Below are 23,439 nucleotides of genomic sequence, written 5' to 3'. Positions count from 1 at the left end.
GGCCTTCTTACTTCCTCCATTTAATGATGTTTTTTATTATTGATAATCAATTCTTACATTAAAATTATCAGGCACAAAAAGGTGTGAAGAGGCACCAGAGCTTTCAAGGTAGGATCAATCACCATATCAGTACTTCCAAGTCTCTGATTCATTGCAGACAGGAAGTAGCAAAGAAGGTCAAGATCTCACACACAGAGGCATACACCTTAAGTCACCAGAAATGTGAGTCTCCTCTGCCACTGAATTTAATATATCATGGGACAATACAGGGAGGTTCCTCCTCCTTTCAAAACATGGTCATGGTAAAGGATAACATGCAGTCAACATCCATTGAGCTGAAGGAAAATGGTAGGAATGGAGGATACTGGTCTTACCACCAGTAAAAAAACTTCTCCCTTTTAATCAGCTGACCACAGAGGCAAGTAAAAGGGAGTAAGGTCTGAAAGGAGGCAGGAGAAAGCCTCAAACTCATAGAAGAGTGTGTGGATGGTGTTTTTCTTCTTTCCTTCCTTCTCCATGCCACACACCATTCAGAGCAGTATGTTCTTTGGACACTGACCTCCTTAAAAAACTGAACTACAAACCTATCTTAAATGCATTTAAAAATACTTCTCCCCTTCAATAGGTCGGAGGGGTGCAAGCAAAGCCTCATGGAGACACATTTTCAAAGTGTAAAAAGGAAGACTTGAGCATCAACAGGAAACACAAAGGCAGTCTAGAAAAAAACCGTAAGGTAGGAATGGGAGTGACAGAGGGGAAGCATGTCTCTGAAGACAGCAGAACACAGAACAGTATCTTAGTATTAAAGGCAACTACGTGAATGGATAAAAGGGGAGACTTTTTAAAAGTAAAAAACTACAGTATAATAAGATAGTTATTATGACTTTAGATATCATAGAATTAAATCACAGAAGTTCCCAAATCTTCGTTCGCAAAGCCTAGCCATGATGAAATCACAGAAGCGAAACAGATGAGAGGAAACAGGGAAATCTAGTCATCTTTTGTTTGTGGGTATAGCACTGTTTCCACTGAAAATCTGTGGCAACACTTCCATTAACCTCAACAGAAGGGGGCGCGGGAGAGGGTGGAGTGGGAAAAGGTTTTAAAACCCAACTGGATATGAGAAGAAAGAGCGAAGGGCCTGACTGGATTCAATATCAAGCCATGAGCAAACCAAAAGCCACTACAAGACATCTGTCTGGATGAGCCCCTATATTTTCTAAAGAAAATCGAAACTCTAAAACATTTTCACTACATAAATGCTTCTTTTGCTCCCACAGATCTAACTTCTATAGAATATAGAATATAGAATATTGGTTCTATTAACCAATCCAATACCTTTGCCATTCAAGTAAAAAAGTGAATAAAAAATATGTTAGTAAAAATAATAAGAGACGGGGGCACCACTTATTTTTCCCCTCAACTGAGAGATTTTAGTAGTGTCACATGAAAGGGACTGTTTTTACATCACCTGATCATTGTATTTGCCTGTTATCTAGTTTACAGATTATACAATGACACTTGTGCATGTAAAATGCAATGTAAATGCCTAAGTGATAAGAAAACTATCTAATAGTATATTACACTTATTTGATAAACTTGTTCTCCAATAAACGGTATGCTTTTATTTTCAAAATTCAGGCAAGTCTTGCCTGTCACTCCAAAGTTACAGAGACACCTGGAATTTTTCATTCTTGATCTTGACATCCATTGTAAACAGAAAAGTTCTTTTTAGGAACAGAATATATTTTTAAAGCTTATTATAGTATTACAGCTCCTAAAAACTAAGACTTAAACATCGAGCACAATAAAATGTCATGCCAAGTGTGAGTGTTCTTTCCCCAGCTGTATTTGTTGACTGTTGACTGTGGCAGATTGTCCCAAAAGCTTCATAATCTACATCAGATGAAATAAAAAATGTCCCAATAGGTGTGTCTTTCCTCTGAACAGCTCCTTTCCTGGCCATTAGTGTTGTGACTGGGAAACAAAGAGTGTCAGGCTGAAAAAAAAAATCTTTGCAGTGCAAACCATGTTTGAGAGAATGATTGAGTAAGTTCTGTGAATCTTGTCATGCTACAGGTTTCTTTGGGAGCATGCAGGAAGAACACCCAGTATAGAGCAGTTTTCATGAGGAAATTAATGTTGGGGTTTTCTGAGGAAGTAGTTGAGTCTTTAGAATTCAAGTCATTTTCCTTCCTCAAAAGCAAAAGAGAAATTGCTGACAAAATGCAACACTTTCTCAGTGTTTTGGTTTTGATATCAAGTTTGTTGTGATCTTCAACGTATACTGTATAGTCATATTATCTTGCTTAATGTTTGATGGTTTGTGCTCTTCTGATTTAATCCTGGAGATACACTGATTCTTTCATCATTTGCAGAAGGGGAGGGAGAAGATTATTCTCAATGCCACTCTTACATTTTAAGGATTTCTTTAGTATCCAATAGTGCCTAGGAGTCTGTGCTGGAAAAGGGACTCTGAAGCAATACAATTTTCACTCATTTTCATCAGTTGATCCATGTTGCTCAGGAAAATGTTGCTGGAAAAAAGGTTGCAGGCTGGAGGCTTTTGTTATATTGTAGAATAACGACAATGACTTTTGTAGTCTGTACATAAATCAAAATGCACAAGTGATTTTGGACTTTAACCAATAGATACAAGCACACAGCCAGTCAGATCTAATGAATTCTGGTGGTTGAGGTGATATGAATTTAGGGACACAATGAGATTCCAAACTATCTGAAAAGTGACAGCCATGAGAATGCCAGAACTCTGCAAGCTCACCTCTGGTAGCTCCAGGAGAAGAGGCTTGTCGGGGTGACCATGGTCTTCCCCACTTCCTCCTCACCCATCTGTCCAGGGTCTCACTCATCTGCTCAGGTAGCCTCTCTCTCCATGAGGAGAGGCCTGCAGTGAGTCACCTGCATTCATGGAGTGGTGTACACCCCACAGCCTTAGGGCTCAATACATTTAGTGCAACACTGCAAGACAGTAACAGAATAAAAAGTGGGAATTTTCTCCCCAGTGTTCAAATGCTAGCTAGGAATTATTTCCCCCCTTGAAGAACACTGTGCAGGAAAATTATCTTACTGATTGTGAAAGACAGATGTTAATACTGAGACCATGTATATAACTTAATGAATAATATAAATAGAAAATCTGTTAAAAAACTATACCTACTTAGAAAGAAATGCATCATATAATTTTTAGAAGCAGAACTCTGTTCTACAAGCTAATGTACACTGGCTAAATTACCTTGCAGCTGTCAAACTAATTCCATCTCCTTCATGCTCTTTCCAGTGGCTTCAACTCTCTCATGGTGAGTTATTACTGAATTGAACTCAAAATCCAGATCCTCTGAGCTACAGTCAACTAATTATTTCTAAACATTTACATTTGAAAGTACGATATTCCAAGGTAATGAACTATATTCTCTGTCATTCACCTGCTGCCAGAGATTTCCCACAGATCCCAGTCAGGCCAACCTGAAATCTCAATCTAGCTGAAGTTAACAATCAAACACACTACATTTTATTTCCTAATAAAACCCCATGGTTCTATAATGGATTATTTATCAGCAGTAGTCTCCCACTGCTATGTAATAACACAATTGTTACTTGTTTTTGGCACAGGCAAATTTTTGCAGAATCTACTATTGACTACTTAATCACAGGCTAGAAGAGTTGACTTTTAATGCTGTCTTCTTTACAGTAAACAATGTACAAATGTTATTATAAATTAATATTCAAAAAATATTACCACTGCTTGCAAACAAGGAAAGAGAGATATTACTGTGAGCTACTCAAGATCCCACAGGGACACAAGGCAGAGCAATGAATGGAACTTCAGAATCTCTGGTTTTAGTTGACTCATATGATTACTCTCCCTTGTCTGACAAAAGTATCTTTTGTTGTCTGGTGCACAAACGTCTAGAATCAGTCTTGATTTTCCAGAGCTAAACAGTACATAGTTTTAATATCTTTTGTTGAGGCATTTTTTGTGTGCTTCACAGCCACCAGCAAACTAAGGAGAAGAAATCCAAATATAAATAAGTCAGAAACAACTGGTTATATTCTGTTTCTTATTCTTAGAATAAATGTTCTTCTGTTGCAATCACAATAGATTAAAAAGCCATAAATTGCAGTCAAAGCTTAATCCTACTTAATAATAGTAATAATGAAAAGAAGACAACCCCTCTCTGTTTCCCAGAGTATTTGCAGTATTCATATTAGACAGCCAAGGCAGAAGTCCTGTGAACAGTGACCAGGAAATCAAGGTAAGGTGAAACAGTTTAGCAGAAGTCACAGACACCAGTCACCTACCCAGCTAATGGGAACAATCTATAAATATCAAAGGCCAGATTTAAAAAGGCATATTGGAAGAGAACAAAGTTACAGATTTAGGTTTGTACTACCCACCTAAATATAGAAACAAAATGAGAGAAAGTATAAGATGCCTGAAGGAGAGGACAACAGGCAAGTAATCAAAGCTGGCAACACTGGCGGAGCAGAGACAGGAGTTGGCACCCCTCACTTAATAAACCTGAAGGAGAAGAATTTTCACCATTTAGCCCTAGCCTGCAGGCAAGACCAAAGAATTAGTATTTGATGCAACAAGATGGACACAATAAGAGATGCACAGGTGACTGATTGGATTTGAAGGGGAAAAGAAATCTGGAGAAAAGGATTTAAGCAACTGAAATGGTTACACTTGCAAGGCACAAGACTGCTTCTACAGAGAAGAGCTCATTATTACTCTTGGCCATCGACATTAGGCTACATCTAGAAAAAAATTATAACCAACAACTGTGGAATAATTGGCTCTGACTTCCTAAAAATTTGTGTGCCATAAATAAGGGGTTTCATCATACAAATAGGTCTAGCTAATCATACGTAAATGTCTGACACACATCATAGTAACACAGCAGGGTGAGGCCATCCTATGTGAAGACAACATTTCATGAAATAACACAGAAATACCCTACCATATGGGCAAGCCACAAGCAAGACTGTGGGAAGCGGAAGAAACAGCAGAAACGAGAGGCCCCCTATCCCCTGAAAAACAGTGCAGGCATGCTTATAAAGAGAAATCATAATATGTTGGAGTAAACCATACAAATTTAATCACGTTTAAGCAAATAAAGCAAAACAAAATGAGGAACTGGCATTTCCAAATCCTCTGCATGCATCAGGAGTTGAGCAGAGAGACTGTGGATATTAACGGTTGAGTTGCACATTAAATATATTTTAAAATTGGCACCTATATCTGGTTACCTGTTTGTTTTGCATGACATAAGTAAAAAGTTACGTATCAAAATAAAACATTATGTTGTATACATGAGATAGATTTTGAAGTACACAAATCCAGCCAGAGTCCCTACATAAATCTGTGGTCACTTTTGGAAATGAGCAGTGAACCTTGAAAAGAATACTTCAGATGCTTTAGACCAGATACAACATATTTCATAAATAAAACTTCGATATATTCAAGCTGAAATGGTTCTGTAACCTGTAGACAAATTTTAGTACCATCATCAATTAAGAACAATACTAAATAGACAGAATAAGTATCTTGAGTAATACAGAAAGTAGAAACTATATTCAGTGGTAAATACAATCTGGAAAACCAATTATAAGACATGACAATAATAAAATATGATATGTAGGTGAATCTATACAGTAGACCTTGTACAAGCTGTTTCAGCATTGCCTGGACCAAAATAAAAAAAGTGAGTTGCTTGTTGAGTGTAACTTGAAATGAATGTGGTTTACTCCTTCTTTTCTTTTTAATGAAAAAGAAGAATATTAGGCTAGGACACCCCCAACACCAATTCTATACCATTCTGGCACAGCCATTCTGGTAGTATTTAATGTTTTCCACTTGCCCAGAGCCATGTGCTCATGTGCTCTAGATATGAACACTCCAGATAAAGTCCTAAGTGCTGCACTTATACAGAAAAAACATGGAGAATTACAGAGAAACAAAATAACAGTCCACATACTTCTCAGATCTTATCAGCAGCTGAAAATAAATACACACATTTTGAAAATAATTCCCTGGCACTGTATTACTTAGATCCCTCTCTGTAATCACTAGCTTTTTGTTGTTAGGTTTTCCTTCAATCCTCTGCAATTATAGTCACCACATACTAGTGAGACAGTTGTCAGTGTAATCAAGAAAACTGAATATTGTAAGAATATTAAAACAAACCCGTAAGTGATGGATCAAGACATTACAATCATTGCAGAGGGTTCTGAACTTGCTAACAGGGCTTTCATAGGCACAGCAACTCATACAGATTCAGAAGGGGTTGGCAGCACTGAAGAAAGCCAGAGCTGATTAGGGAGAAACAGGAAATCACAGAAAACTGCTGAAGATCCCAGTGCTCAACCACGAGCAAGCACAGCTGTAACTCCTTAAAGATCAGTACAAGAAACCCAAGATTTGGCTGTTTTATACACTCAACATCTTTATATACATGAACCGTAATGCAAAGGCAGAATAAAACTGCTCCTTTAAATCTTATAACTCCAGAATATTAGCAAACCTAATCAGTGGGTGCTCATGGTACCCAAACAAGATCAGAGTTAACCACAACATGGGTGGCCATCTAGCCACCAACAAAATGTGTGACTTAGTAATGGTAGGGGAGTGGCTAGGCCAGAAAAGAAGAAAACAACTTTTGAATACTTCATTGATAAAGGTTTGCCTTGAAAAGCTATGGGTGAGGAAGCTAAGATTTCAATAAGGCCCTTATCCTTACAGCATCTTTCTGGATAACAGAGTCTGTCAACAAGGATTTTACTAGCCTGTCTCTACCAAAGTTACAAGACACTGTTTATGTTACTGTACACTAAATGGATGAAACTCTTCACAATTATATGAACGTATTCCTGAACAGGAGTAGTCAAAACCAGGAGGAGGTAGAGAAAGTGCTTGTAAGTCTCATCAGCATTTTACTGACTTTGTAAGAAAACAAATATGCCAGGTGTGTGAAATTACCCAGAGGCTTCAGATGTCACATGAAGCCCTGTCTACTGTAAAAAAAAAAAAAACCAAAACCAACCAAAATACAGAGTTAAGCAGTTCAAAGCAAAAAGTTTGGCAAAAGCCAAAGAGATTGGGATTGAAGAAACATCATCTACAGATTTCTCACTATTATGAAGTTACCTGAAATCTGATTCCTTAATCACTGTGCAAATAGCAAGAACCACTGTACAATATGATCAGCTCCTAAAACACAGGTTCCGTTTCTTCTAACAACATCTAAGTTCTCTTGGTGACAGATAGGATTTGCCCAAAAGTGAGCACAAAGACTACACTGAAGAATACAGTCTGGCATGCTGGCCTTAAGGGAACATAGGAAGCAAAGTAAAAATTAACAAATTGTCAGTCAACAACATATACAGGCACCCTGGAGGGAAAGCCTCTAAGTGCAGGGTAAGAAAATAAATCCCACAGCACACCACCAATTCATATCTCTGAGGGCAGCAAGACAACATGCACAGTGCTATAAAACATAACTAGAATCTTTCCACAAGCTCCCCAGAGACTTACAAAACATGGTCTGCTCTTATTTCCTCTTTCTACACCACAAACAAGGGTTTCATCCTTGTTTGCTGCTCACTTAGTAGAACAGGAGACAATACTGCTGTATCCTATTGCCTCAGGATATTGCTTTAGGACAGTCTTTCATTGAGATGCTTCCTATGATCAACTATTGTTGCTATGCAAAACCCAAAAGTGAAAAATGTTCACAAATAATCAGTGGTGTTTCCTGATTTCTTCAGTTGTGCTACAGCACTACTGGGCATTTCTACAATTATCACCCAAGTTCTTGCTGCCTTTATGCCTTGTGCATTCCTCAAGCCTGTGCAAAGCAGATGAAGATGCTGCCTACTCAGAAAGAGACAATTTTTATAAAAATTCTGCACTGTTAAAAGTCAACATGCAGAATATCAAGCAGGGCAGAGTCAAGTTCATCCGTTTTCCAATTCGCTCAGAGATCAGTTCTAAACTACCTTGACCACAACTGCATTCTCCTTCCCACTGAAAGGAAATAACTCTTCAAAACACACATTCACTCCCTCCCGCCGTGCGCTTAAAACTCACATGCTGAGGAGGAAAAAACCCACTTGAAAACATAAGGCCATAATAAGACCAGGTACTCTCTCACTGAAAGATGGTAAAAAGCAAAGGAAGTTTCTTGAGCAAATAAATTAAGGCATCAGATCCACACATAATGTGGGCAAACTCTTTATTTTCAGTACTTCCAACAAGAGCCAACTCCCTGGAAGCAGGAGTGGTGGCAATCCTTATCACAGTATGCACCAGGACCAAAGAACATAGCATTGCGAGCAATCACAGAAAATTCCAGATACCAGCTTAGAACTATCACAGGAAGTGGAAAAAGAAGGTAAAATTAGTCAATTTTTTTTACTCAAGGGATATAGAAACAGTTTACTTTTACACTCAGAGATATGTCTCGCACCCCAGACATCCTTTGAAAAGCGTTTCTGGAAAAGTAACAGTAATTTTCTCCCTTCAAAACACATCTTTCTCAGTGTTTCTTCTTGACAAAAAGGCAATCTGGTTTAGCCATTTCTATAAAAAGATTTCAATAATAATAATAATAATGTTTGATTTAATGTACACATCAGCATCAAGAAGACTTACTTGGCTGGCATGCAGTGAGTATCCCTAAGTTTATCTTTCCTGACTTACAGAAAGCTTTGTCTCTGTCCCTGCACTCCCTCTTGGAATTGCCATTTGATAATCAAGAACTACAACCTGCACTGATGAAGCAAATCTTTATATCACAGAGGGCACATCTTTGGCCACTAGTACAGAAATTACATCATAAACAGTTTAAATTATTACACAAGTCATGTGAATTTCTTAAATGTCTCATGTGGTATGTCCATGAGTATGAATAAAGAATGGACTTTTGAAGTGAACCTCCCAAAACCCTTGGTTGCCCAATCACCAAGCAGTCTCTGAGCACTAGAGTTATATCTCTTTCTGATGAAACTAAACCAGAAGATGTTCTCAGCAAGTGCACCTAGCAAGGCTCAACACATGCTAAGTCTCAGCTGTCGCACCTAAATCTTTAATGCAACTTTTTTTTAAAGTGGCTTTCCCTTTAATTATAACATCAGATATAAAAACTCCATTGCGACACCAGGATTTTTGTTCTGAAAGATGTAAAAATGATTTGCAATTAGAAGAGGAAAAAGTTTGGACAACCAATCCCTAATCCCAAGAGAACAAGACACAAGTTTATTTTATTAACCAAAAACAAGGAAGCAGGTTTACAGATGGACTACCCCTTCAGACCTGAGAGTCCAAGGCTAGTTTTATTAGAAGCAAAGAAAAAAATTGAGAGGACTGAACAGAACTGTTCAACTCACATACCACATGTGCTAACAGGCCAAATGCCAGAGTAACCGCAAATTCCTGAACTGACACAGCACTTGAAGAGGGGGCCCAAAATTCAAATGCACCCAGGGCACTGGCAGCTCACACACATTAAGCCTGTACAAGTGGCCAGAGATGTTATGTGTCAGCTCCTCTCCAGCTGTACACCCTGTGACCATCAGACAGGCTGGCCCCTGAGCACGGCCAGATATGCCACTGAGGCTGCACAGCTTCAGCAGCCTGGAAAATCTTGTAGTCACAGGGGTCCTATAGGCTGATCAGAAAAAGGAGCATACCAACACTGAGGGAAAAGAGGGAAATTAAGCAAAAACTTACAAAATCTATTTATTCAAAAACTTCTACTTCACTTTGTACATATGAACCATTTTCATTCTTTTCATTTCAACAGGCAGAAAGGCAGAAACAGCAAACAATCTTAATTAAACTCAAATGCCTGAGGAAAGCTGATTTTTTTAGTTGAGTATTAATCTGGATGACCATCGCCATGCTACAACTGGCACTGTTACTGAAAAAACAGTGATGACAAAACTATTTTGTGCTACCATAGGCTTGCTTGTTCACAGCAATTGTTCTGTTTATTAAGTAATCAAAATAAAGGAGGTAGTAAAAATGAAGTGTTTAAGCTGTAAGGCTTCTGAAATTATTTGAGCATGTAGGTCAAGTTTTAGAAATTTACATATATGTCAAGATTTTTTGTCTGAAAATAACAGCTGGTGGTCCAGGTCATTTAATGGCCAACAGGGGTGGCTTTCTCGGGCAAAGTGACCTGTCTCACCTGCATGACTCCCAGCCTATGACACATGAAAGGGAATACGGGTCTGTTTTGCTAGACCATGTGCACACAGAGCAACAGAGATGCTCAGGGACCCGACCTCATGAGTAGGCTGGGCTCAGGTCACACAATGTTGAGTCCCCTGTTAACAGCAAACTGCTCTCATGCTCACATACAAGTCCTAGCCAGTGCTTACCAGTTGAAATACAATCCCACAGAGATATGACACTTCTTCCCCTCTATGGACAGCAGAACAGGTCACATGAAGAAAGACTCCCAAGATGGTACAAAAAAATTAGGTATACTGGCATTTATAGTGGAAGAAGCAGCAGAACAGAACAGGAAGGAGCCTTCAGGGCTCATGACAAAATTAGAGGATACAGTTTCAAAGACAGAACACCCATTTTAAAGGCCAGGTGCATCTTTTTGCTATTAAAAAATCAAAACAAACAAAACCAAACAAAAACCTAAACCAAACAACCAAAAAAACAACCAAAAAGCAAAAGAAATCCTACTAAAACTACTGTACCATCCCAGAATTCAGAAAACATGGCAGAGTGAGCAGAGGAAATTGAATGTGTCTGTCACTACTGATGTGAATAAGCCCTTACTTTCCACAGACATGGAGTTTTAGGGAAAGGAGGAAGATCTCCCTAGCAAGCAATTCTCATGTCTGGAACCAAAGGCAGCAGACCAAGCATTAGGAAGAGGTGGTGTGGTAAGAACTCACTGCACTAACACCCAACAGTTGAAAAATGCCCCTAACTCACAAACTTGCCAGCAAGATTGAGAAGGGAATGAACTGTCTACAAAGCAGTCAGGAATACAAAGGAAAACAGTGTACATACAAAAAGGCATACATGACTATACAGAAAAAAAATTAAACAAAGTGAAGCTACAAAAAGGGGAAATTAGGATAATGGAAAAGCAATGGTTTTCAAATTCACATACATTCCATGAGATAATGTACCAGCCCCGGCATGCCTGCACTTAATTGTGTCATATGCACTGACTTGGGCTATCTAGGCAACCTCAGCCACAAATCTTGAGCTGCACTGTGCCATTCATGAATTCATATTTCACCCAGACAAAGCTTTTGATTAGAGTTATTTGAGCTTCACAAGCAGACCTTGTGTCTTGGACACCCGTAGCCCGAAGAAGGGGAGAGAAAGTGACGGAAAATACTTATTTCAGATAAGATGCTGAACTTAGTCCAAAAAGAAAAGAACTTGACCAAATATGTGTCCTTGTTAACAGTCTCCAGACTGTGTTGAAGTACTACTTGGTCTATTTTGGTCTTGTAATATGTTGTTTGTTGAATTTCTTGTATTTTGGAGAGATTGTCCTGCAGCACTAAAAAAAAAAAAAAAAATGGGGTCTTGGCATTTATCTCTGAGGATACTTGGGAACTTTCTTTGAGTTCTCAAAAAAACCCTCAGTTTTGCTTCTTTCCAGAGCCCTTAAAGGAGTTATTATTACAAGACACAGTGTTACAACTTTATCTAATCTGTGGTTCTTGAGAAACAGAAGGATTTACTGAAAGTTTCAGATTCATAAGAGTACATTCACCACAGGATAAATACTGGACCATTTCAACAGCTAAAGAATACCTTTTTTATTTATGAAATGTTTCAAAAATGTACAGCTAGGAAGCAAAAGAAAACAGGCTAGCTTGTTACAATCACTTTTTTAACCATGCCTTGTAAATTGAGTATTTTTATTGCAAAAAAAATCCACTACAAACTGGGAACACTCATCCGTTTATTGTACACAATAGTAAATGTATGTATTATTTTAACTTCTACAAGATTATTAACCTCAGCACAGCCAAGCTTTTAAAGCAAAAAAAGTAAGTATTCAGATTTCTACAGAAGGCCAAATAACATGGATACTGCTGAGTGATTATAATAATACATATAATTTGAGAAGGTTCATTAAAAATAGTTCTGTTACTCTTATCTCCTAATATCCGTGTTTAAACATTTCAATATCTGTGTTTAAACATTTCACCACCAAATTGCCAGTGCTTCAAGAAAGGAGCCTGCAAGAATGATGGAGAGAGACTTTTTACAAAGGCCTGTAGTGTAGGACAATGGGGAATGGCTTCAAAATTAAGGAGATCAGGTTTAGATTAGATATTAGGAACAAATCCTTCACTGTGAGGATGGTGAGGCACTGGAACAGATTGCCCAGAGAAGCTGTGTATGTCCCATCCCTGGGGGTGTTCAAGGCCAGGGTGGATGTGGCTTTGGGCAGCTTGGTCTAGTGGAAGATGTCCCCTCCACCCTTCCAAGAATTGGAATCAGATGAAATTACGTACTAATTACAGTGACCTTCTCCTAAGTAAAAAACCCCCCACTCTTACATGGTACCTATATAGTAGCATTTCACTCTAACACAAGAGGCAGACAATGCCACGAGACACAACTGCCACGTAACATCGCAATATCGACCATGTAACTAGTGCCAACATGTCAAGAAGGATGCAGTTGCTAATTTTGTCTCCTATTCACTTAGCAATGCTGCCCTAAATAAATTAATCTACTCCTTGAAACTCAACAGCAAATACTTCAAGTCCTTCACTGTCACCAATGAGTGTCATGAACCCTAATACAAACACATCAATGAGTTTTCCAGAGTATAATCAAGTTCATCCCTTCTTACCTGCCTGAGCCCCCAGGGCACTTCACTCACTCCATAGCTATACTACCACACCTTAAAGAAAAATAAACTGTCACATAATCAATGGTCAAAGATTCCCTTCACACTTCCTGCCCTTGAAAATGCGGCAGCCACTTGCCATCTCTGAAACAAGGAACAGCCATCAAGCTACCAGCAAGAGAACAGTGATTTAATTCATGTTGTGATTTCATCCATTATGTCTTGTCAGTAAGCTTTAATAATGAGCCCTAATAAGCCTAAGATGGTAATCTACTAGAAAGTACCTAGTTTTAACTGATCAGTATTATTCACATTGCAAGATCACCTAGAAATCACACCACAGATTGGCTTACATTGTTCAGCAAAGAGAGTAAGTAAATAAAAATAAGCAGTCCCCTGTCCAAAAGGCATTGAAATATTTGAAAAACAAACAAACCAACCCCTCAAACAAATAACCCTCCCCCCAAAAATCCACCAAAGCTGATACAGCATAGGAAAAATTGTGATGTTTCAGCTTTCATTTACCCGATCAAAGTAGGATAGTGCAGTGTGAGAAGGAGGATATTTAAGACATTTCCAAGATGTTCTAGAAAACTCCACGATCCCATTATCATTTATTCATATTACTGGTGAACATGTAAACACAGGCCAAGGAAGCTGTGGTCAACAAAGCAGCTCTGGTCAACAAAGCAGCAGCATACAAACTGCAAGAATGCAAGATTTACTTTCACAACATTTAGAAACCTATTATTTTTTACCTTTCATCTCTCACCCTTCTAACACATACACAGTATTTCCCATCAGTTAATCAAAAAGGCAAGTAACTTGAACAAACAGTGCCCCAGACACAGACTGATAAGAAGCACCACATCCAGCACATAGTCCATCCAGCACAGCGCACTGGTAGGATAGACAAGGAAGACACACAGCTGGTGATTAAGAGAAAACATAGGAGAAGGCATGGAGGTAAGAAAATCCATCCTGCCTACAGTAATATCTATTTGTTAAAAACAAGACAAAAAGATCTAGTCAAAACCAAGTATCAGAAGTGATGGGCTGGACCTGAATACCACCCATATCATAGGAAAAAATAGATAAATCAATCACTTCCACATCCAAAGGTAAATGAAGAGAGTATAGAAAGTACACTTAGTGAAAAAATGCTCCCTGGTAGTGTCTAAATTTGAATTTGGTTTTGGGAATGACACCTCAGCTCCCAGTCTCAGTTAAGGATTCAATACCTCTAAACAAACATGCATTTGGCATCTATTTCTCCTCTCTTTTCATTCAATTTTGAAATAGCTGTAATGCCCATACCTAGTCCTAATAAACAGGCCTACCTTCAGTCTCCATCTCTCATCTCTAAATTTTTCATTACATTTTAAGTTGACTTCCATAGATACTCTGGCAAACAAAACATACAAAGAGCCACTCTCACGAACCCTTCTGCACAGCACCGTAACTAAGGACAGGACAGATCATCTTCTGGTTTTCAGTAAATCAACACATTATAGATTGCAATATTCTGTGATGATACCAAATAAGACTATTTTAAAACATACAATTTTTCATAAAACTGTTTTTGAAACATATTGTACTATCTATCTGTTTGTCACTATGAACTATGTTAGAAAATTCTAAGTTTTTGAAAATACATCATAAACATCACATTTGTTTGTCGCCAAGAAATACACTAAAAATAGTTTGGGTAATATCTGAATCAAGTGCTTTATATTTGAGAAAGCATTTTAAACAGGTAATGTTGGCTTCTTTAGGGGAATATGTAGCATTTTCATAGTTTAACCCCAACTGGAAACTAAACACCATGCAACTGCTCACTCACTACACCCCGAGGTGAGATGGGAAGGAGACTCAGAAAAAGAACAAAAAGTCATGGCTTGAGGTAAGAACAGTTAAATAGTTGAAAAAAATATTATAATAAAAATTATAATTGTAATTAAAAAAACCCACAAGATAAACAACAGCAAATAAATAAACACCAAGAAAACAAGTGATGCACAATGCAGTTGCTCACCACCTGCTGAACAATGTCCAGCCCATCCCCAAGCAGTGGCTGGCCCCATCCAGCCACCCACCCCCTCCAGTTTTCACACTGAACATAACATCCTGTGGTATGGAATACCCCTTTGGCCAGTTTGGGTCAGCTGTTCTGGCTGTGCTCCCTCCCAGCTTTTTGTGCAGATTCTCACTGGCAGAGCGTGAGACACTGGAAAGTCTTTGACTTAGGGTAAGTACTACTTAGCAACATCCAAAACATTAGTGTGTTATCAACATTATTCTCATATAAAATCCAAAACACAGCACTGCACCAGCTACTAAGAAGTAAACAAACTCTATCCCAGCTGAAACCAGGTCAAGTATATAAAAATGCTACTAAGAAACTACAGTTTCTTGGTAGTTTCTACATAGATTCTAGACATGCAGAGCTGTTCTCTGCACTTGTTCCAAGACAGTCAGTTGGCATTAATGGTTTCTGACTCTCTGAAGCATTCAAATGATGAAGCTTGCACACTTCTCATATTGCTGAGATGTGACCAGTCATGTTCTCTGTGAAACAGTGGAATCAAGCATGTCTCCACGTGCCTGCCCCAGCGACTTCCCAGTTCTAGCCTCAAGAAAGACCAAAGCTGTTATGACCTTTTCCACCTACTAGCCTAGACTTCTGCAGAAAGTAAACACAGAAGCAGAGATTATAAAGAAACCATGGTGTTATCTAAACAGAATACAATTCCAGGTTACAATGTGGCACACATCTGGGGTCAGATTAGCTACTGCCAATGACTCCTCTGTGGGTACAGAGTTACCAGGTAACAAGAGGGAGGAAAAAATGATCTGTATTGTTCTCAACACATACTTGCCAAAGAAAGAATGATGTTACAAAATACAGTACCTGTTGTATAAACTGCATGTCTTTCATGCTGTCTTACATTAAGTGGTTTTATTAACAGAGCTCTACAGTTTAAGCAGTCAAGCTTTGTGTCTGGCACCACTTAAAGCCCCTTATAGTCCTGCTCAGGTACGAGAAGTTGGGCAGGGAGATAGGTCTGTCCAGTTTGCAGTCCTCAGTCCAGCTCTGCTGTCTGGGCCTGCCTGACCAGAACTCTCACCACAGCCAGCAGGCTACTACACAAAGATCACTGCAGGCATTAAGATCACCAATAACTGTGTAAGATTTAAAAAAATACTATGTTAAAGAATGGTGTGCATCTGTCAGCCTTTTACTTTATGGACGGACTACTCTCCATTTTCTTTCTATGCCTCAATTAATGTTTTTCACAATAGATAAGCATTTTAAGTGTAAGCTTTCAGAGTTGGAAAAAATTTCTAGATAAAATACTTTGTTATCAACCAGAAAACTAGAAAAATATTGTTTCAGTAACACAATGCCATATGTGATAAATAAGTAATGTACTAAGACATCTAAATATATTTTAAAAAAAAGTGAAAACTTAAAAAGCAGTGTGAGAATTACAAGCCTTACTGCTAAAGTGTTTTAAATAATTATGTTGAAAGCAGACTACTCCTTCATGTAGTACAAGTCAGCCTCATGCTAGGAAAATGACCAATACATTGAAAACTGTACACTTATATTCTAGTCAAACATACAGAATAACCAGTTCATAGGATCACTGATGGTCTGATAAATGTTGTCAGGAAAGACATTTGGTTTTGGTTGATGTCAGAATATTTAGGGCAGCCTTAAGAATGCCAGAAGTTCTTTAAAACAAATATCATACAAAATTTGGATCAGTAACATAAAAATTAAAACATTCTGAAAGAATGACAAAGCACCAGGGAAAAGAACTATTGTGCAGACAATAGTTTTAAACCAAACACCCACTCGTAACTGGCAATGTTTAAGTCACAGAGAACAAAAATGCCTGCCCAGAAAAGACATGTGAACTAAAGGGCTGAAATGTGAGTTACAGGGAGAAAAGAGAAAAATGCTTACCTGTGAATAGAAAAAGAAGTAATAGATCTAATGAGGGATGCCACTGCTCCAACTTTAGCAGCTTCCACTGCTCCCCGTACTCGGTATTGCACAGTTTCACCATAACTGATGAAAGGTTCATTGTAGACAACAATCTTCCCCTTGGCCTCCTGAGCTCTTTTATGCAGTTCATCAAAAGAGGCTACCACTATGACTTCTGCCGTAATTCCTGAAAGAAAGTATTACAGTGGTTTTAGCATTGCTGTCCTATAGCTCTCCTATGGCCACTTTTAATAGACAGAAAAGCACGGACTGTGCAGAACTCAGGAAATCAGAGATTTAATTTTTTACTGGAAAAGGAAGACTATGTGAAATACTTCATCAGGGATTGCTACTAAATATATGTAATAGCACTCTGAGCAAGTCCACTCAGGTCTGTAAACCCTGCTATCAGGTTGGTATTAAAACATAATTTGAAGGGCAAGAAGGATGCACAGGGAGAATTTTGTTCTCTGAATGTGCTTTAATGCCTCACTGTAATCATTTATAGTACAAAAACATTTGCAAAAGCTGCCTATGGGATTAATTAAAAAAAAAGATAGTAATCTTTTCATGGAAATGTTTTGATATGTTGCTAAACAACCTAGCTTAACGTAAGACAACTGGAAACACATATTTTTAGACTGAAACACTTATAAAATTTTTTAATCCAGAAATTAAATAATTAAATCTCTGCAGTTTCAAGATATTTTGCAGTATGCATTATTATTGTTATTGTTATTTCTTCATATTTAATTCAGCAGAATACTGCAGTTCTACTGGATGCCTTTCTGGGAGATTTTCCAGATTTTCCATATGTCCCAGTTATGATTCAGAAAACACAGGCAGGTACTTCTGCAGAACTATTTACACATGGTAAGTTAGATTCCACTCAGCTCTTAATTTTTAATAGTTCGAATAGTTTTAAATTTCTGTATTATCTTGCTTGAAAACATAAAGAATGTTATAGTTAAGTAGTTTTCCCCAAAGCCAGAGAACCCTTCTAACTTTTTAGGACATTAATTGAGGAACTATATTTCACAGCATTTGAGAAGTAATTCATTAAAATGACCACTGTGCTTAAAATCCAATTGTGTTGATTGGTTACAGAGATAAGTAGAGACTGCTTAACAACATGGGCTGGTTCTTTGCTTCTAAATGTAGAAGAAGTAATGGATGCCTGAAATTTTAGCATTATATATTTCACCTAAAAGTCACAAAATACATCAGTAAAAACTAAAACTAATAAAAAATGTCTAGCAAAGATCTGTCAAAGAAGTGAAACTATCATATTTTTAAGAATAAATTGATTTTCCTTGGAAAAGTCCTCCTTTTTTTTTTTTTGCTCGTTTGCTTGTGTATGTTGTATAAGAATTATTTAGAGGATTTCAAAGACTTGTATTTAAGGCTGTAATACATGAGAAGAACTGTTAGCAAAATAGGAAGGTAATCTCTCTCAGCACCAGTTTGTCCAGGCTCATGGCTTCTTTAAGATGAAACCACACTTCAAAACCTTAAAGAAACCATTCCACACAAAAGTTTGGTTTCTTTAGAGTTCACTGCTAAGAGGGCAATAGAAATCTACTGCTACAGCAAAAGCCTATGACTTTTAGCTACAGAAATACCCTAGTGTCAGAGGTGTACAAATTTTAACTATTCAGATTCTTATCTTTACCTGGCATTGTTTAAGAGAGGGAAACCAGAGAATCACCTTCAAATTTTACCAGTTGCCTTTGGCAGGTAGGTGAGCATACTAACAGACCCCAGCTGCTTGTAATGAATGGCAGGTTCAGCTGCCCAGCTAAGGAACATCCCAGCAACAGGATCATTTTGGGTATGAAACCCTGCCACTGGAAATAAAGCCAAGTATCTGCAAAATTTCATTTTCCACAAGAAAAGTCATGGCCTCAGTAGGTTGATACTGCAATTTGTATTTCATATTAGCTCTCCCCAGTGCTCCACTTGGATCGTGCAGCAGGCACTGGAAGGACACACGTATTAGTGACTATTGGTCAAGAGAAATGAGGAGTGTAACACTTCTGGGCATTACTTTACTGCATTCATGAACAAACAACAACTCTGAAAGCTTTTTAAAGAAAGCTACAGACAGCTGGTAACTATCTGTAATTCCTAGGAAATATCATGGAGAAGTAAATTTATGGCCCTTCCTAGATGACAGGCATTAGGAGTTTGCACAGTGAGCTCTGTGGGAATTAAAGCTACGGGAAAGAACAGAGCTGCAAACTCCAGCTCAGTATCTCTACTTTTGAATGATCCCAAAGAAGCTAAATAAAGCCATCCTTTGACAAAACAAAACAAAGGCTCTCTTTGCTAGTTTAACTTAATGGCAGCACGGTATACATAAAGCATCAGTTACAGTGCTTTCAGTAACAAAGTAAAACTTCACTCTTGTGTAACTTCTGACTAATTCAATCACTCGTTTGCATTTTAGTCCCATTTTATACCATTTCAGAACCTTCTATTGAAGTGACAAGAGTAATGTTTATCTTAAACAAATATGTGGACACACATACACAAACCATTCTACGACCTCCTGTGTAAAAGGAGAAACAAAACAAAAACCTCAACAGATTTAGGAGAATGAGTTATTCCCCTTAGAAACAGGAAATGTCTCACCTTACTGAGCCTTTAAGCAAATTAACAAAACTCTGCCCTAGCATCTTCTATCAATTCAGTGCCTCATGGCTCTGCTTCCTGCGTCAAAAGCTGTTCTCTCTCTTTCTTACTTCCATCATTAACTGATCCAGAGCTTGGCTGTGTGTTATTGAACAGAATTCTTCAGAAAACCCATGTAAGGAGGGAGATGGATCGCCTGCTTACTTAAGCAAGATATAAAGATTATAACATTCAAGAGATGAATACAGAATATTTGGGAAATTAGATAAATAAAAGGCATGAAGCACAGAAGACAGAATTATGAACATGATCTGTATAAAGCTGAAGACTATTTGATCTCACTGTGTGATACATATTGGTGAGTTGGGTAAGTGAGCAAAAGAATCTAGGTAGTACTATGGGTTTCCTCTCATTTCTCCTATTAAACAGTAAATTGCACCCTGTTATTTCTGAGAATTAAGGTACAGGAAGGGTGCTAACGGTGGGCAAAGATGGCAATTTTCCATTATCAGCAAAATTACATTTTACAAGGTTCTTTGTATGCTGAAATGTGTATTTCTGCCTAAAAGCTTCAACATGCCACAACTTTGATGATCACATTGCCAGTCAAAATAAATGGCATGGTACGTATTAGCAATCTAAAATTTGTCACAGGCAGGATGAATACAAGACTGATTACAGTTACTCTTTATTAGCTACAGAAAGCAGAAAGTCCATTTATACACACACACACACACACACACACACACACACACACACACACACACACACACATATATACAAAAGCATCTGTAAATCAGCTGTCTGTAACATTGCCATAAACAAGAAGTCTGATTCTTGGCATGAACAATTCTGTCTGAAGAGTCCCCTCCTAGCACCTGCTTGCCTGCCAGCAATGATGCAAGGAGTAAATTAGTTCAAAGGGGATTCCTCACAAGGTAACTTATTCTTCCCAAGATTAAATGCAGTGAATATTTAACTCACTTTAGTATCTAGAGCTATGCATCAGTCTGTGTTACTAACAAGTTCCAGCAAAGAGTAAGAAAAAAAGGAAAATCCACCATATTATCAGATTGTATAACGTGATGAACCTCTATTAAAACTTCAAGGACACTTCATATGGAATATTGATGTCCCTGGCCACACTAGGGCAAGACAGGGCCAGACTTTACCATATCGAGTATCAGGAATTCCTGAGATTAGTGAACCCAGTCTCTACTGGTTTTTATTTATTACTATCTTAGAAACATTGTATTCATAAACACACAGAAATTTAATCAAGTTAGTTACAATCTATTTCTGTATTAAAAGAATTTAGTAAAATCAGAAAGAAATATCATTTGCATACTGTTTAATCTTACTGGATACCAATTTCCTCATTACTTAATTATGGCCTTACTCTCTTTTTTCCCCCAGTCTCATTTTTGTCATCCAGTTCATAGCATCAGTCCCTTGGATACCTAGTTACAAACCAAATGCAGCTATCATTACTTTGACAATACATTTTTTTCGATAGCAGCAAGCAAACAACTCACACCTATGTACCTCTCAAACTTCATTTACTGCACACCGTTAATGTAACAATTACGATTTGTCTTACAAATCACACTACTGGACAGTGATGCTACTGATCCACATGCACTGAAGCTGCCACTGTCAAATAAATACAGTGATGAGCAAAGTAATTTTTGCTTAAAACAATTAAAATACGGTAATTTTAAGCCTAGACAAAACAAAGCTGGAAACTGTATCAACTAAGTCTCCACAAAACTTCCCTGTGTATTATATATTTAAAATTTTTCATCCTAAACATAAGACACTGCCTTGAAATATCAACACAGAAAGTCAACAACACATCTAATTGTTCTGATACTGGTAGAAATTTTGAAACTGGAGAAGATTTATCTGAAACATGTCCTGGCATCTGCAGTCGTGAGAGCAAGAGGGAGACAGAGTGCTACCACCTCATTCATCAGAACCAGGCATCAGGATATCAGAACAGGAAATCAATACACCTCACCATGGTAGAGTAGGAGAGAGTAGGAGCAAAACCAGGCCACAAGCACAGTGCATGAAGATGGCAGCCCTGCCTCACAGACCAGCACCCTTGTATCTCACCTATCTCCTGGATGGCTGCCACTTCCCAGATTTCTCTGTTTCCACCTCAGCTCTCCCCACAAAGCTACTTAAGCCTGGTAGCTGATGCATGAAGCTATACTGTATTCCATGCCGACCCCAAGCACATACAGGCAGTAGTCCCAAGCTTTTCTGCCCTCAGCCTGGCTAATCTCATTATCCTTCAGATGCTGATCATCTCCCCAAGATAAAAGTACCATGCCTTTGCTTCTTTCAGATATGGCCCACAAGCACTGTCTTGTGCCCATTTGCAAAGTAGCTTCTTTCATAGAGTCACAGAGAACCTAGATTTTTTTTTGCATGGGTCACAGGATAGAGCTGCACATTCAAAGTCAGATATCTAAGTCTGGAGAGAAAAAGATAGTTGTTGGGACAGGTCAAAAGAAAGAAGGTCTTGGGGAGCAGACAGAAAAGGCAAATATATTCAAAGGTGAGATTAGGACCTGGCATTATATCCTTTTTTAAGTTCAGCGCCCTGTAAAATCAGCTCAGAAAACATTTTTCCCCTCAACTTCTATCATAGCTCTTTTAAAAACATGTTGCTTTCCATCTCTCTCCAGGAATTAGTTCGGCTTTCCCCCAATGCCGCATGCAATTCAACTAGATTTTCAGAAAAACAAACCCAAATTCCATCTGTAATGAACTCATCCAATTAAGGTTTCATGTCAGACTGAAGCAAATGAAAGATTAATATCATCACTTCTTTTTTTCTCCCTCAAAAATTATAGCATGTACTGAAAATGTGAAATATTTCTACCACCTAGAAACACATTTGCTCTGTCAACACATATCAATATGTATTGATATAAGAATTATAACATGAAGAAAACATTAAATATTTTAGGGGAACTGTGAAATGAAGAAGAGGGCTTTTATCGAGAAAAAAGATTTTGTAAAATCTGAATATACTTCTGGAAAATGTGACCTCACCTACTCTGTGGAACAGCAAAAATAATTACTTCATGAAACTAAAATTACATAGGAGTTAACCAAAAGGATATGAGGCTCTTCAGCTCTGATGCACAGCACAGAGACTAAACGTATTGCATCATTCCTTAAGAACATAGAGGAAAAATAAGCATTATAAATAATTACATTTCTTACAAATATGACTTACAATTTCCAGCAAGTACTGGATCTCCTTAGAATAGTTTGGTTTCAATAACATGTAGTTTACTGTGCAGTAGCAAATCCTAGCAGAAAAGGGGTTGGGCCCAACACCTACAACAAAGCCTTGGATGCCAAAAGAGCAGGGCAACAAGTTAGGTTCTCTCAGGAGCAGCCCTGCACAGGGCACATGCTTGCTATGCAACGTCCAGGGAGAATCAGGTATTCAAGAACAAGATCCAGAGAGGTCAGTTTCTGAGAACACAGGTGCTCAAGGCAGGAAGTATAGAGGACAACCATTCTCTCCTTAGTGAGTCAAGATGCCAGTCACTGCTGGCTACCCTTTGGGATGAAGGTAACAGTGCCATCCAACAGTGCATGCATAGCCCACACATGCAGAAAATCATATTCAAGTCCTGCCCTCAACTCAGTGACACTGAAAAGGGAAAAGACCTGAAAATTCCATCTCTTGGCATTGGCAATCCACATTTCACTTTGTTAAAGTAGCAACTGGAATTCAACTTCTTCCCAGACAGCATGTCCACCTCAAAGCCACACAGTTACTCCTACTCTCTGAATCTTTGGAATGCCACTGCACTAACTTTTGGCCCAAATGCTGAGCCACTGAAAACCACAGTGTCTGAGGTCATTCATGGATGTCATCTTTTACATTCCAAGAAAAACAATAGCATAATTACC

The 23,439-nt window shown here is 38.2% G+C and overlaps 1 protein-coding gene across 2 annotated transcripts in view; it reads right to left on the bottom strand.

Annotated features, from left to right (window-relative positions):
- The window catches only part of CPQ (carboxypeptidase Q), a 162,683-nt gene that overhangs the window by 113,248 nt on the left and 25,996 nt on the right, over window positions 1–23,439 (bottom strand). For both annotated transcript variants that reach the window (XM_017806518.1, XM_017806519.1), the window contains exon 3: window positions 16,843–17,050. In XM_017806518.1, coding sequence (XP_017662007.1) covers window positions 16,843–17,050 — 208 coding nt within the window. The remainder of the gene's footprint in view (window positions 1–16,842; window positions 17,051–23,439) is intronic.

This window comes from Lepidothrix coronata, unplaced genomic scaffold, assembly GCF_001604755.1.
Source record: "Lepidothrix coronata isolate B3197 unplaced genomic scaffold, Lepidothrix_coronata-1.0 Scaffold15, whole genome shotgun sequence".
Classification (NCBI taxonomy): Eukaryota; Metazoa; Chordata; class Aves; order Passeriformes; family Pipridae; genus Lepidothrix; species Lepidothrix coronata.
This window is presented reverse-complemented; position numbering and strand designations above follow the sequence as displayed.